At 47.9% G+C, this 15,723-nt stretch overlaps 1 protein-coding gene across 2 annotated transcripts; it reads left to right on the plus strand.

Moving 5' to 3' along the window:
• The first annotated feature begins 476 nt into the window (after positions 1-476).
• LOC101526623 (aldo-keto reductase family 1 member A1) lies at positions 477-15,443 on the plus strand. 2 transcript variants are annotated; one of them, XM_058680486.1, is made up of 9 exons: positions 477-724; positions 7,320-7,409; positions 9,107-9,226; positions 9,398-9,549; positions 10,062-10,257; positions 10,536-10,735; positions 10,928-11,000; positions 11,134-11,220; positions 15,288-15,443. In XM_058680486.1, exons 2-9 carry the CDS (start codon positions 7,326-7,328, stop codon positions 15,351-15,353), a joined length of 978 nt encoding a protein of 325 aa, XP_058536469.1. In that variant the 5' UTR covers positions 477-724; positions 7,320-7,325; the 3' UTR covers positions 15,354-15,443. The 2 variants fall into 2 exon arrangements, with proteins under 2 accessions (XP_058536469.1, XP_058536474.1); XM_058680491.1 differs by lacking the exon at positions 477-724 and adding an exon at positions 1,408-1,430.
• The last annotated feature ends 280 nt before the right edge of the window (positions 15,444-15,723 follow it).

Consider the following 15,723-nt stretch of genomic DNA (forward strand, 5'->3'; position numbering starts at 1 on the left):
TTTTCCTCAGCTTAGATTTCTGGTCCTCGATGATAAATCTTTAAGAAAAAAAAGTTCCCTATTTAGGGCCGTTATGAGGACGAGATAAATCAACGTTATGAACTTACTGCCACCAAGTCCTGCAACCACAAGCAGGACCCCCTCCTGCCCAGAGTGCATGGATTCTCAAAGGCAAAAACTTGTTAGGGTCTGGAATCTGGAGACCCTCGGTCTTCGGCTTTCTTTGTATTCTGACTACTCTTTGGCTTCAGCTTGCAACTTCCCTGAACTCTGAAAATCGCCGACTCGACTCTATGAAATACTAACGCAATTGGCGAAACACACCCTGGCATCTAAGCGGCTCCATCCCTCCGGAAGTACAGCGAAATCGCCGGTGTAGAGCGCCGGCACAGTGCATTGTGGGCCAGCAAGACGCACCCGCGTAACCGGTGGCGCTGGCTTTATTTTGACCGGGAGATAATGTCCACTAGCGCCACCCAACCAAGTCAGTCAACCCGCGCTCAGAGAATCGGATGGAGCAGCCTCCAGGCAAAGCCGTCCAACCTCTCGGATGCTTCCCGGGGAGTCCACCCTGCGCGTGATCCCGGATGCCCGGCCCTCGGACCTCCCTCCGGGCGGAGCTTCCTCCTCACCGCCACACTTAAGCTGGGGCGGCTCGCCCCGGTAGTGAGGTGTGGGGTTGACTCCCGGTGACGCTAGTGTGTTCTGGCTGTGTTCTGCTCAGGTGAGTAAAGGTGAGTCTCCTTGGCTACCGGCCCATCTCCCGCGGGAAAACTGAGGACGCAGAGGGCGACCACGTGGGCTCGCGAAGTGGCCCTTCCCTATCTTCTCCGTGAGATCTCGGATAACTTCTCAGCTTCCTTGGCGGTCAGAGGACTCCCTGCCTGGGAGCCGTGAGAATCACACTCGGGGAAGCCCTGCAAGCGGCTGGCTGGCCTTAGTCGCTCTGTGAGTTTTGTTTGCATCCCTGGCTCACTCACCTCCGAAGTTTTCCCAAGCGCTCTGGCTTTCCTCTAGAGGTGCAGGGTGTGCACCTCAGAAGGAGCGGGAAGTGGGGAGAAGTTGCCTGCTGAGGCGTCTACATTGGGTCTAGGAAAGCTGAGTTTGTAATTCTGCTGCCAGCCTTCCCGAGATAGGGCTGTGAGTTAACACTTCCCTTTCCACTGCTCATCCTAGTGGCAACTGGATCCCCCCTAGAATGGCCTTGAAGGTTCTCACCAGGCCTGTTCTTGGGGCAATCTCGGTAGGATCCTGTTGTCAGCCGGAACTTTTTTTTGCTGATCCTAGTGAAGTGCTTTGTTGTTCTCTATACTGATTCTTTACTGATTTCCCAAGAAATAAAGGAAGTAGGTGCTGGAAGCAGTGACTTCCTCAGATACCCCTTCAGCTGGGTTAGCTTCAGCTCTTCATTAACAGCCGTTGTGTCCTCTGTGCGTGTTGCTGTTTATTCATGTATGTGTGTATATGCATCACTACAGATACGTACAGTGTTATGTTCTGACATAAGACAGGTTTGGACCTCAAAGAGTGTCACGTTTGGGGGGAAAATGCCCAGTGTGCCCAAGAAATAGGTGCACACACAGGCAAAAACATCAGTGAAGTACACCAGCTAAGAGGTGGCTGGCCATGCCAGGGTGGGATTTGGGAAAAGACAGTGTGTAGAGACGTGGAGTCAAGTACATGGTGCTGGATCTGCAAGTTCTAGAAAATGGGAATCTGAGATGAGAGAGATAAGGAAAGCCACAGTCAGGCTTGGGAAGGTGTGCTTTATGCTGAGGGTGGGAGAGGCCTGTCAAGGCGTTTGAGCCCCAGAGTCACTGGTTACATCTGTTGAATGGGTTATGGTCAGAGGGGACACACTGAAAACTGAGACATCCATGGTTTGAGTGATGATGGTGGTGAAAGCCAGGATAGGGACAGTGGAGGGAAATACAAATGGACTTAAGAAGATTACGGAAATTTCTGTTTATTTCCTATTTTTAAAAAGCATAGGAGACTACAACTAGTCTTTGTCCTTATCTTTTAAGTCAAACAGCAGTTTTCTACACTTGTAAGTATTTTTTAAAGATTTGAAAGGCAGAGTTATATAGAGAAAGAGTGTCAGAGATCTCCTGTCTGTTGGGTTCACTTCCCAAATGGCTGCAACCAACAGAGCTGAGTCAATCTAAAGCCAGGAGCTATTTCTGGATCTCCCATGTGGGTACAGGAGCACAAGAACTTGAGCCATCCTCCTCTACTCTCTCAGGCCATAGGCAGAGAGCAGGATCAGAAGTGGAGTAGCTGAGACACAAACCAGCGCCCATATGCTATGCCAGTGCCATAAGTGGAGGATTAGCTTACTATGCCTCCACACTGGCCACCATAATTATAAGTATGAGCAAGATTTTTAACCTAGGCAGACAGCCCAAATGTGTGCCAACATTGCCTAATTAAGGTGGTTTTCCAGGCAGCCTAACAAATAGAGAAGGAGACCCACTTCCATCCCCCATTGCCTGCCAGATAACCAGAGGACACTCAGAAATGCCTCTGGGATCTGCAAATACTTTCCTTGGAAAGCTTGCTGGTAAGGCATTATACTGTGGGCATGGTGTCTGGTTTGCTTTAATCCTTGTTATACAAAGCCGAGGGTCATTGGTGAGACAGTGAGTCAGGCACCATGCAGTGTCTGTGTATGTAGTATCGCTTGCCCACACAGTGGATCTGGGATTGAAACCCAGGTCTGTGTGAACCCAGAGCCTAAAATGTTTACTCTGCACTCTACTTGCTGCTGACTTAGTTTTAGTTTTTCGTAGACCAATGGGGAGAGAAAGAACTCCAAGCCACTCATTAATGCCCATTTACATGGTCATAATGTCCAGGGCTGAGCTGTACAAAAGCTGAGACCGGAAGCACGAACTCAGTTCAGGTCTGCCAGTTTATTGTAGGGACTCAAATACTTGTGCTGTCATCTACTTTCTTCCAGGAATTTTTTCCCCTTTTCTTTGTTTATTTGAAAAGCAGAAATACAGAGAGAGGGAGTCACTCAGAGATCTTCAATCTGCTGGTTTGCCCTCCAAATGTCTGCAATGATCAGGGCTTTCCAGGCCATAGCCAGGAGTCTGGAATTCTAGCTGCATCTCCCATGTGGATGAGTGTCCAAGGATTTGGGCCATCTTCTAATATTTTCCCAGGCATATTTGGGAGCTTGATCCAAAGTGGAGCCACTGGAACTCGAACCCAAGCTCAGGTGGGATGCCAGTGTTGCAGGCAGCGATTTCGTATTATGTGTCATATAACTGAACCCTGTGCAGTGTTTTGATTGGAAGGCAGCTGGGATCAGAAGCCCAGGCTGGGACTCAAACCCAGGCACTTTGATGTGAGATGTTGGTATTTTAACAGGTTAATCTCATGCCCCTACTGCTACTGTATTTACGTGTAAGTTTGGACTTGTTGAGTCTCAGAATCTATATTTTTAAAAATTTGTTTATTTTTGTTGCAAAGGCAAATCAGATTTATTGAGAGAAAAAGAGACAAGAGGAAAGATCATCTATCCACTGGTCCACTTCACAAGTGGCTGCTAAGGCCAGAGCTCAGCTGATCTGAAGCCAAGAGCAAGTAGCTTCCTCTGGGCGTCCCACACAAAAGTAGGATCCCAAGCTTTGGGCCATCCTCCACTGCTTTCCCAAGCATAAGCAGTGAGCTGTTTGGGAAGTGGAGCAGCTGGGACATGTACCAGTGCCTATACGAGATGACCAATTAAGCAATTGTGCCAGGCCCCAATCTCAGGATCTTACGGAATGTAAGGTGAATATACAGAACTAGAATGGAATAATCGGGGTTTCAGGTAGTAACTGCAGGTATGAACTCAAGGATAAAGTGAGTAGAGACTAGGACCAACCCCACCAGGGCCAGCAGCAACTGTGCGAGACAGGGGAACAGGCCCATCAGCCAGGAAGCCCTTAGAGACACAGTGCCCCTGGTCTGGGACTCTGGGTTCCCCACTTCCAGGCAACACTTGCAGAGGCTCCCCTAGACAGGGAAGGCATAACCCCAGAGAGAAGGAGCCTGGCTCTGAGCTGGGAGACCTGATCCTTGGTGCTTCTGCACCCCCACTGCTGGGTTAGTGGGTGCTGCCCAAGGTCCAGCAGGCCTGGAGTCTGTTCATTCAGGTGTAGCCTGCAGAGCCATTGCCTCAGGTGGAGCAGGAAGTCCTGAGCTGGCTGAGAATGAGCTTATCCCAGGGAGAGAACTCTGTCTGCTGCTGCTGTCCTTCCGTCCCCACTTAGAGCTCTTGTTCTTTGAAGGTCTTTGTTGGGGCTTTCTCTTTGTCCAATAAACCCCATCATTTTTGTGGTTTTCACTTTTACCTGCAAAAGGAAGAATCAGTATTCAGGCTTCTTCCCTGGGCTGGCTTTTGTTTGAACTCTTTCCCTGGGTGTAATTTCAGAGTGCTCTCTTGCATGCTGGGAAATCAGGGAGAGGCAGACATGTTATTGTGTGGCCATCAAGCCCTGGGAAGCAGCCAGAGACCCTGCTGGCAACAGGCCACCAGCTTGCACCTGTGAAGTCCAGAGATGGTTGTCTGACCTCTGGGCAGTTTGGTTTCAGAGTGTTGCCCGCAGCTCTCTGTGATTAACTGGGCAGATTTAAACAAGTTTTTGTTGTTGTTGTTGTTTGTTTGTTTTTGTTTTTAGCAGAAAGCGAATGATTTCTGTAAGTACGTTATATTGCTCTATAAAACTCCCTTTTTACAATAGGAAAGATAAGTTTAATGTGCTCATTATATTCACAGCTTAATCTTGTTACTTGCTTTATCTTATGCCCTTTTACAACTTCGAAACAAAGGTTACATATTTAAAGATACTGTTAGCAATAAAGTTAGTCTTTTTTTTTTAAAGATTTATTTATTTATTTATTTATTATTAAATTTATTCATTAATTACATTGTGTTGTAATTACATAGAATCTGGGATTCTCCCCCCACCCTCCCCCCATGGTGGGTTCCTCCACCTTGTTGCATAACCATACATATACTTGCAAAGAGATTTATTTATTTTATTGGAAAGGCAGATGTACAGAGAGGAGGAGAGACAGAGAGGAAGATCTTCCGTCCAGTGATTCACTCCCCAAGTGAGCGCAATGGCCAGTGCTGCACCAATCCAAAGCCAAGAGCCAGGAACCCCCTCCAGGTCTCCCACACGGTTGCAGAGCCCAAGGCTTTGGGACATTCTTGACTGCTTTCCCAGGCCACAAGCAGGGAGCTGGATGAGAAGTGGGGCTGCCAGGATTAGAAGTGGCGCCCATATGGGATCCCAGTGCATTCAAAGCCAGGACTTTAGCCGCTAGGCCACGGCACCGGGCCCAGCAATGAAGTTAGTCTTAAGAGAGTGATATATATGCTACTGATAAGACCAAGGGAAGAGGGATTTTTTTTTTCTTTTAAGGTTGATTGGTTGATTGATTGATTTTTTGGTTTCTGCGTGATGGGTCAGTGACTAAATACTTCCTTGTACACGCTGGAATCCCCTATGGGATTCCAGTTTGCATCTTGGCTGCTCAATTTCCCCTTCAGCTCCCTGCCTGTGGCCGGGGAAAGCAGTAGGAGATGGCCCAAAACCTTGAGACCCTGAACCTGCATGAGAGACCCAGAGGAGGCTCCTGGTTTCAATTCGGCTCAGCTGAGGCCATTGCAGCCGCCTGGGGAGTGAGCCAGCAGATGAAAGAAAATTTTTCTCTCTTTTTCTCTAAATCTGCCTTTCCAATTAAAGTAAACAAATCTTTTCCCAGCCAGGAACCAAGAGCCTCTTCTGGGAATAGGGCTGCAAGGCTTTCAGCCATTCTGCACTGCTTTCCCAGGCTAGAAGCTGGGAAACTGGATGAGAAGTGGAGCAGCTGGACATGAAAACCCATCTAGGATGCTGGCAGTTGCAGGTGGAGAATTAGCTGATTAAGCCGTCATATTGGCCCTGATTTATTTTGTATCTCATGGCACTTGGAGTGAATCTGCTGCTTTCTCTTCCATTTCGATGGCTCCTGCTCTTTCCCTCCAGCCTCTGGCATCACCTCCAAGAAGCCGTCCTAGCCAATGGCTCTTTTCCTGTAGTCTTTGAGCAACCCTTGTACAGTTTTTGATTAATGGTTATATCACATTGTGCGAGTGCCTTCTATTCTCCTTTTCCTTCAAGGAAAGCAGATACTGTTTAAGCATGTGGCACTTGGATTTAGCACAAGATCAGGCATATTCAACATTTTCAGTATAATCAATATTCTTGGTTTATTTGCAAATTTCATCTAATTTTTCATTTTATTATTATTATTATTTTTTATAGATTTTCATTTTACTTTTATTACAAAGTCAGATATACAGAGAGGAGGAGAGACAGAGAGGAAGTGGAGCTGCCGGGATTAGAACCGGCGACCATATAGGATCCTGGCGAGGACCTTAGCCACTAGGCCACGCCACCAGGCCCTAATTTTTCATTTTAAAAAGAGATTTATGGGCCCGGTGGCGTGGCCTAGTGGCTAGAGTCCTTGCCTTAAACACCTCGGGATCCCATATGGGCGCCGGTTCTAATCCCGGCAGCTCCACTTCCCATCCAGCTCCCTGCTTGTGGCCTGGGGAAAGCAGTTGAGGACGGCCCAGTGCATTGGGACACTGCACCCGTGTGGGAGACGCAGAGGAGGTTCCTGGTTCCTGGCTTCCGATCGGCGCACACTGACCCGTTGCGGCTCACTTGGGGAGTGAATCATCGGATGGAAGATCTTCCTCCCTGTCTCTCCTCTCTGTATATCTGGCTTTGTAATAAAAGATAAATCTTTAAAAAAAGAGAGAGATTTTATTTATTTTAATTGGAAAGTCAGATTTGCAGAGAAGGGGTACAGATAGGAAGATCTTACATTCACTAATTCACTCCCCAAGTGGCCACGATGGCCAGAGCTAAGCCAGTCTGAAGCAGGGAGCCAATAGCCTGGAGCTTATTCCAAGTCTCCCACACAGGCGCAAGGTCCACAAGACTGCTGCGCCAAGCCCTTTGTAGGAGCTCTTTAACAAATTCCTGGAGGGGAAGCCAGCAGGATGGTCTGGTTAGTGTTTGTTCAGGAGCTTCTTCCTGCCTTTTGGGTGCTTTTAAACACCCTGTCTTCCCTGCCTCTCCTATAGATACATGTATACACTCATGTGTCTGTTACCCACAGATGTGCTCCATTGTCTACCCAATGTTTTATAAGGCTGATTATTAGGTTGTTGTTTATACCATTGTTTATAAGGTTGTTGGCCAGTGAGTAACTAAGGCCAGACAAGAGCATTAACTCCTACACCATTCTCTTCCCATCTGTTTCAGGGGACAATGACGACTTCCAGTGTCCTCCTGCACACTGGGCAGAAGATGCCCCTCATTGGTCTGGGCACCTGGAAGAGTGAGCCTGGCCAGGTGAGGCTGAGGGGAGAGGCGAAGGATTTCTAGACCTCTGCTAGGGACAAGGCAGGACTTGGTGGAGGAATGCTGCCTTTTCCCTCAGCAGAACAGGCCTATAATCTACTGGTGGGAATGCAGCTGGGGAGCACTGGCAGGTCAGAGAAGGGACTCACAGGAGGGGTTGAGGGGCTCAGCAAGGCCAAGGGCACAGGGAGCACCCTTTTCTCTGGATCTGCACCATGCTGTGAGTCCTAAGGTGGCAGTTACCAGCCTGTGCTGTGATGTGTCCCCTCTCGTCCTATGGGCTCCCTGAGACCTGGACTTGTCCGCAGTGTGTCCAGAGTTGGACCCATAGGAGCTGTCAATCTTTGCAGAGAAACTAACTCACTCAGCTGTGTAGACCAAGGCTAGGGTACTTTTTCTTAACCAGATTTCCTTGTCCATTTACTAAATGGAGGAGATCTATTCATAGAACAAATAAGTGGTGGCTTAAAAGTCTTTCTTAGCTCAAGGAGTATTTTTTAAGATGGCTATAACCCTTGGGGTAAACCCTTCCAGGCAAGCAGGTCCTGGGAACAGAAACTTGTTTTGCATTTTATTTGGTTATTTTAATTTAATTGAAACACAGAGATCTTTCAACCTCCAGTTCAATCTCCAGATGTCGACAACAGGCAGGGCTGGACCAGAGAAAGGCCTAGGCCTACCAGTGAGTGGCTAGAGCCATTTACTGCTGCCTCCCAGGATGTGCATTAGCTGGAGCTGGAGCTGGAATCTGGAGGTTAGCTGGGACTTGAGGCCAATATGCAAGCATCTCCAGCAGCCTCAACCACTGCACTAAATGGGAGCCCCAAGACCTGTGTTCTTATGATTTGCTTTGCTATGACCTTGGGTTCCTACTTGGGGGTGAGGAACAATTCACGTTATGTTCTTGGAAGTCTTACTCAGAGTTAAGAGCAGTAAAGTATGGGAAAGACTCTAGGAGGCAAGCAGCCTCTGTCTGGACTTTAGACTCATGTTTGTGATATGGTTGGATAATCTCAGTCTTTTTTTCCCGCTTTCTTCTTTCCCTCAGATGCTTAACACACTGGAAGTGGGATCCATCCATTGTTACATATGTGTATATGTACATATATGTGCGTGTGTGCGCATATATATATATATATAATTTGAAAAGCAGAGTTGTAAAGAGAGAGGAGAAACAGAAAGAGCTCTTTTGTCTGCTAGTTTACTCCCCAAACTAGCTGCCACGGTCAGGGCTAGGTCAAGGTGAGCCAAGAGCTTCATTCAGGTCTCCTTCACTGGTGCAAGGGCCCAGAGAGTCTTTGAATGCATTTCGAAGCCATTGTCAGGCAGCTGGATTGGAAGTGGAGGAGCTGGGACTTGAACCAGTGCCCATTGGCATGTCAGTATTGCAGATGGCAGCTTTAAGCCACTGTGGTACAACTCCAGCGTCAGTCCATCTCCTGATAGATGGTGAATGTTGGGAACATACTCTTAGGTTTTTCTGAGCCTTATTCTGACACCTTAGCAACAGGTGCAATGAGGGCAAAATGAAGATTTGAAGTCTCTGAAGAGGCTTCTGGTCCCCAACTGGCTAAAGGCTCTGGCATAAATAAGCCTTAACTGTAACCCTCAATGTTGGTAGGGGGTGGTGGCAGGGGAGTTTAACACTAGATCAGCAGAATAGAAACTTCTTGTTCTCTCACCTGCAGGTCAAAGCAGCTGTGAAGTATGCCCTTAGTGTGGGCTACCGCCACATCGACTGTGCTGCTGTCTATGGCAACGAGGCTGAGATTGGAGAATCCCTGAAGGAGAACGTAGGACCAGGCAAGGTGAGTGGTAAGGCTACGGAGTGCTGAGTGAGAGAATCCAGAGCCTTGATGGGGCATGAGCCTGGCTAGTGGAATCTAGCATTCATCTCCTCTGCATTCTCTCCCAAAAGTGCAGCTGGTTGAAAGGGGACCCTTGGCTCCTCTCACCCTACACTTTGTCCCCTGCCCCAGGCAGTGGCTCGGGAGGAGCTCTTTGTGACATCCAAGCTATGGAACACCAAGCACCATCCCGAGGATGTGGAGCCTGCCCTCCGGAAGACGCTGGCTGACCTGCAGCTGGAGTATCTGGACCTGTACCTGATGCACTGGCCTTATGCTTTTGAGTAAGCCTTGCTAGGACCTTCACCGGGAGCTGGGATTTGGTGGGATGTGTTAGTAACATATTGTGAGTCAGGGCAGCAACACTGCAATGGAACAGTCACCTGTGTGGCAAACTCAGCAAGAGTGGGATCTCTGCGTTTCTGCTGCAGTAGCCAAGCATTCAGCTGCAGACCGGGTATGCAGCTGCATGGCTGTGACAGTCTTTTCCCTTCACTCATTCAGGCTTCCATTGAACCAGGCCTTGTGGTTTTGTAATGAGAGTGTACCAACAAGGGCAATGAGAGAAGCCTGCCCACGAGGGAGAATGCAAGAGCAGCTAACTGCTGGGGAGTGAGCAAGGAATGGAAGGTCCATGTAGACCTGACACTGGTATTGTGAGCCTAGGGTGAGGAAGCACAGCTGTTCTGAGTGATGGCACTTTGCCCTCTGTGGGCTTGGGGATGTGGGCAGGTAGGGCAGGTAGGGCAGAAGCCTGGCCTTTGAGCTCACACTTAGGAAACTGTGTCTCACTCAGACGGGGAGACAACCCCTTTCCTAAGAACGCTGACGGGTCTGTGCGCTATGACTTCATTGACTACAAGGAGACCTGGAAAGCAATGGAGGCGCTAGTGGCGAAGGGGCTGGTGCGGGCGCTGGGCCTGTCCAACTTCAACAGTCGGCAGATCGACGACGTGCTCAGCGTGGCCTCGGTGCGCCCGGCTGTCTTGCAGGTGAGCACAGCGAGCAGAGCAGAGGTGTGCAGGACTGTGTGTGCGGAGGCATGAGTGAGCTGGTGATGGTGTCCGTGTGAGGGTGACTAGCATGTGCTCAGAAATGGTGCAGACTGCTCTGCACAGGGCCATGGAGGTGATGAAACGGCAGTGGGACGTGGGAATAAAAGTGAACTGTGTTGACATGAGGACTGGCTCTGGCCTGTGAGCACTGACATGCAGAAGGCCAGCCATGCTGCTTGTAGCCACCATGGTTGATGTCTTTTATCCTGGCTCAGGTGGAATGCCACCCATACCTGGCACAGAATGAGCTCATTGCCCACTGCCATGCACGTGGCCTTGAGGTGACTGCCTATAGCCCTTTGGGCTCTCCAGACCGTGCTTGGTGCGATCCTAATGAACCTGTCCTGTTGGAGGAACCTACGGTGCTGGCACTGGCTGAGAAGTATGGCCGATCTCCAGCTCAGATCTTGCTCAGGTACACGGTGTTCTGGGGAACAGGGGCTGTGGTTGGGAAGAAAGCCTCAGGGATGGGAGGCGAGGGTTGAGGGCTTCCAGATTTGATGGCAGGGCTGTTCACACTCCAGCGGCCCAGAGGCTCCAGGAGCTGAGGATAGGCAGTGGTTAGGGAGACTGACTTCTCTTCCACCTCTACCGATCCCCCTTGTAGGTGGCAGGTGCAGCGGAAAGTCATCTGCATCCCGAAGAGTGTCACTCCTTCCCGCATCCTGCAGAACATCCAGGTACCTGCAGATGGGTCTGTGTGCTTTAGCTGTCTGTGCTGCAGCTGGCCCAGCTCTGTCTAGAGAAGCGGGCAATGCTGTGAAGCCCTGTGTCCACTCACAAGGCTGTCCGCAATCCCGTCCTCTTCCTTAGGTGCTTGACTTCACCTTGAGCCCAGAAGAGATGAAGCAGCTGGATGCCCTGAACAGAAATTGGCGATATATTGTGCCCATGCTTACGGTAAGGATGGATTCACTGTCATTATGTTGGAATATGAGACTTTGGGTGGCATCTGGCTTGCTGGTTGTGTGTGGGAAAGGACGATATCGCTGGGTTTGCTATTGTTTGTCTTGAGCTCAGAAATTGATTGTGTCTTGGGGATAAGGTTTCCAGGCTGTGAGTTCCTGTCTTTCTCCTCAGTGTTTTGTAATTTAAAATGGTATTATGCTTGTCACTCCAGTTACTGGGCCCAGTTCCTGACATAGCATGTTAACAGTAATGACGTGTTGAACCCAGAAGAAAATTCTGAAGTTTTTATTTTTTTTTCTTTCTTTTTTTTTCTATTGCCTTTTTTATTTTTATTTTTTTATTTTTTACATTTTATTATTATTGCTAGCATTTTATGATACAGCTCCATATTCCCTCTCCATTTCCCTCCCCGCCACCTCATTCCTCTATATCATTACTAACATATAGTTCTTCATACTCAGTCGTATGTCCATCATTGTGGGCATGGACAGTGGCAGAGTGTCCAGAATCCTATTGTCAAGATATGGTAAACAGTTTCATTGTAAGCCCATCTTTGGAAACAGAAATGCATACAACACTGCATCTTCACATCTGGATGTTAGTCTCCATTTCACAGCTTCTGTACATCCTCTTAAAGGAAAAGTCATGATACAAAATCAACAATAGAAAGAAAAATAGAAATTTACAATGCCATGAAGTTAAATGACATAATACTACATAGGAGTCTCCATTACACAGCTACTATACATCCCCTTAAATGAAGAGCCACACAACAAAATCAACATCCAGGAGAAAAAAGAAATTAACAACACCATGAAGTTACATAACATGCTATTAAATGACTAACGTGTAGCTGAAGAAATGAAAATCAAGAACCTTCTTGAAGAAAATGATGCTACTGTATGATCTATGAGTCATTGAATGATTTAGTTAGAAGACGGTGTTTTGAAGAGATGAAACTAACAGAAAACAACAAAACCCATGTGATATAGTTTCCACTGATTTTTGTTGAAGTGTGTCTCCTCCAGACAATAAACAGTTGGGTTTTGTTTTTTTAATCCAGTCTACTAATCTATGAGGTTTGATTAAGCTTAAGCCATTTACATTCAGAGTTTAATATGCATGGGTGTTACTTTGTTCCTGTCATTTTAGGAATGGGTTGTTCCTTGGTTTAGTCTTCTGTTGTCATTTTACTGGGATGTTCTTCCCGTTTGCCTTTGGTTTTGTTTGGTGCTATTCCTCTTCTCTGTCAAGAGAACATCTTGAAGTATCATTTGTAGGGCAGGTTTGAAAGAGGCAAATTCTTTTAGCTTTTCTTTACTGTGAAAGAATTTTATTTCATTTTCAAAGACAAAAGAAAGCTTTGCTGGATCTGTTATCCTGGGCCGACAATTTTTTTCTTTTAGAATCTGGAATATGTCACTCCATTCTCTTCTTGCCTGTAGAGTTTCCTGTGCGAGATCTCCTGTGATCTTAATTGGCATTCCTTTATATGTCAATTGATTTTTTTCACGTGCACATTTAAGGATCTTTTCCTTATGTTCAATTGAAGAGAGCTTGATGATCATGTGTCTTGGTGAAGATCACTTTTGATCAAGCCTGTTGGGAGTTCTGTGCCCATCGTGGATCTTGTTTCCCAATCCTTTCTCCAGATTAGGGAAATTTTCCCTTATTATTTCATTAAATACACCTTTAATCCCACCTTCTCTTTCTGCACCTTCTGGGACTCCCATAACTCTTATATTTGGCTTCTTAATAGTGTCTTTCAATTTTTGAATACTTTTTTTTGTCCTGCTCCAGCTCTGCTTCCAGCTTTTTGTTTGCTTCCCCCTGATGACAGGAAATATCTTCCAATTCTGAGATGCTTTTTTTTTTTTTTTTAAAGATTTATTTATTTCATAACAAAGTCAGAGACACTGAGAGGAGGAGAGACAGAGAGGAAGATCTTCATCCGATGATTCACTCCCCAAGTGAGCCGCAACGGGCAGTGCTGCGCCAATCCGAGTCTGGGAACCAGGAACCTCTTCCAGGTCTCCCACGTGGGTGCAGGGTCCCAAGCCTTCTGGGCCGTCCTCGATTGCTTTCCCAGGCCTCAAGCAGGAAGCTGGATGGGAAGTGCAGCTGCCGGCATTAGAACCGGCGCCCATATGGGATCCCGGGGCGTTCAAGGCAAGGACTTTAGCCACTAGGCCATTCTGCCGAGTCCCAATTCTGAGATTCTTTCTTCTGCTTGCTTCATTCTATTTTGGAGACTCTCCATTGTACTTTTAATTTGCTCTACTGTGTTCTTAATTTCTGGTATACCAGCCTTGATTTGCTTTGTTGCTTCCTTAAATTCTTTGAACTCTTGCATGAGCTTTTCATTTTTGATCAGAATCTTTAAAATGAATTTTCTGAATTCTGTGTCCTTCATTTTCTCGATGTCTTCCTTAGTTAATTCTGAGGTTGGCATAGGGTTTTGCTCCTTTGCAGGGGAGTTTTCGGTAATATTCATTGTGCCTTTTTCACTTCTCTAGCCCTTGATCATTGTACTTGTGGTTAGCAGAGTTTTCTGCTTGGAGCCTGTTTCTAAGCTGTCACCCACAGGTCTACAATGCGATTTTACTTATTGCCGTTGGTACACAACACTTTGCTTGCAGCCAATTGTGCCACAACCTCCAGCAAGTTCCAGGTTTGGGTTCTTATGTTAGATTTCCACTGTAGTCTCCACAGCTCCAGGTCCTGGCTCACCGCTCTGCTCCTCCTGTGATACCGTGCTGAGGCTGCACTGTTGTCTCTGCAACCTTTCTCCCCCTTCTGGTTGGAGCAGGTCCCAGGATTAGGGAGACACAAGGTGTCCTATATAATTAGGTTGTTGGTGGCACTGATCTTGTCGGAACCTGTTGGACGTTAGGTCTGGGTGCCACACAGATCTATTTTGGCCGGTAGCATGCCACAGTCAGTATTATTTTCCTGCAGGACCAGTGCAATCCACTGAGTTCAGTGACTTCGCATGAGCTCAGCACACGCGCAGTTCACTGTTATCGCCTGCTGTCTTAAAGCTATTGCCACAGTGTGCAAAATGGCTCCAGATTACCACCACTTCTGTTCTTGATCTGCTGGCTGTCAGATCCGAGGGCTACCCAGACCTGCCCCGGGTGGAACCCATGGAATGCCACATCGTTGCAGCTCACTGAGTCAGAGATGAGTTCACTCCCAGCTCAGCGCATGCTCTGTCCTTTCCCTTGCCCTACCCCTTACGCAAAATGACGCCCAATTCAGCTCTAGGGGGCTGACTGGGCTATGAAATCCACTCTGTTCTTGCACTGCCCGTCTGAGATCTGCTGCTCTGTCTCTGCTCCTGGTCAAATGAACGGACCAGCAGGACGGACATCATCCTGATTAAATTGTTTTCAGTCCGTTTGGACGTGTCCATAACCATTTCCACCATCCTGATTCTCCCTTCTCTTCAAAAATTCTGAATTTTTTAAAACAATGATTTATTCCTTTCCAAGGCAGAGTGGCATAATTGTTCACCTAGTTTTTCACTAGAAATGGCAACAGTAAGTAGATAGGATTAGGCCAGGCCAAACTAGAGCCAAGGACACTGCATCTGGGTCTCCCATGTGGGTGATAGGCCATCATCTGCTGCCTCCAGACATGTTAGCAGGCACTGCATCAGAAGCATGGGACAACCAGGACCGACGTCATGTATTCAGTGGGCAGTGGGCGTCCCATTTGTCAGCTTCACGCTCTTTGACTGTCTTGTCCAATTCCTGACCTTAGAGTGATCAGGGTGGATTTAAAGCCAAGTGCACATGGGAATAGAAATAGTTGGTAGTTCTTACTCCCAGTGGAATGAATTCTTAAGGACAGCAGCAGCCATGTCCCAGGCTGTCCTGTCAGTGCGGTGTTGCAGGACTGCTGATTCTGTGGCATTTTCCGTGGCAGCAGTCTGGCCCCTGCGTTTTGGGTAATGCTAGTGAAAGATGAGGTTATCCAGGGGATTTGGGATCGATGCCGTGAGTCTTTGTCAGTTCAGCGCCTGCTAATGAGGTCCCTGTCTGTCTCTTTTTCAGGTGGACGGCAAGAGAGTTCCCAGAGATGCCGGGCACCCTCTGTACCCCTTTAATGACCCATACTGAGCCCATGCCTGCAGGCCCCATTCAGCTCTCCAGCTGCAAGTTCCTGCCACCCTGAGACAGAGGAGTCAATAAAGCCGAGGAGCAAGCGCAGAGCTGCTCGTCTCATTTGTGTGGCCAATCCTGGGATGGAAGCTGTTCATCTCAGGAAGGGCTGACCCTGGGCTGCGGGATGCCTGCTCATGCAGTCCAGCTGGCCTAGTTTAGTTTGCTTGGTTGTGGAGGGCCTGCCAGGCGGCTGAATCCCATTTTGCATTCCTGTTAGGCACATTAGGGAAGGAGCACCCCCTTGTGGCAGCTGTGAACACTGTCTATTGCCTTCCAGTTTCCAAGCCTTGCAGAAATTGGGCACCTCGGGAATGAGATCAGGTCA

The sequence above is a fragment of the Ochotona princeps genome, chromosome 2 (genome assembly GCF_030435755.1).
Source record: "Ochotona princeps isolate mOchPri1 chromosome 2, mOchPri1.hap1, whole genome shotgun sequence".
Classification (NCBI taxonomy): domain Eukaryota; kingdom Metazoa; phylum Chordata; class Mammalia; order Lagomorpha; family Ochotonidae; genus Ochotona; species Ochotona princeps.

Coding starts and splice junctions, on each gene's coding strand:
- LOC101526623 (XM_058680486.1), top strand. CDS start 7,326: ATGACGACTTCCAGTGTCCTCCTGCACACTGGGCAGAAGATGCCCCTC. Junction 10,258..10,535: donor TGCGCCCGGCTGTCTTGCAG/GTGAGCACAGCG, acceptor ATCCTGGCTCAG/GTGGAATGCCACCCATACCT. Junction 10,736..10,927: donor CCAGCTCAGATCTTGCTCAG/GTACACGGTGTT, acceptor TCCCCCTTGTAG/GTGGCAGGTGCAGCGGAAAG.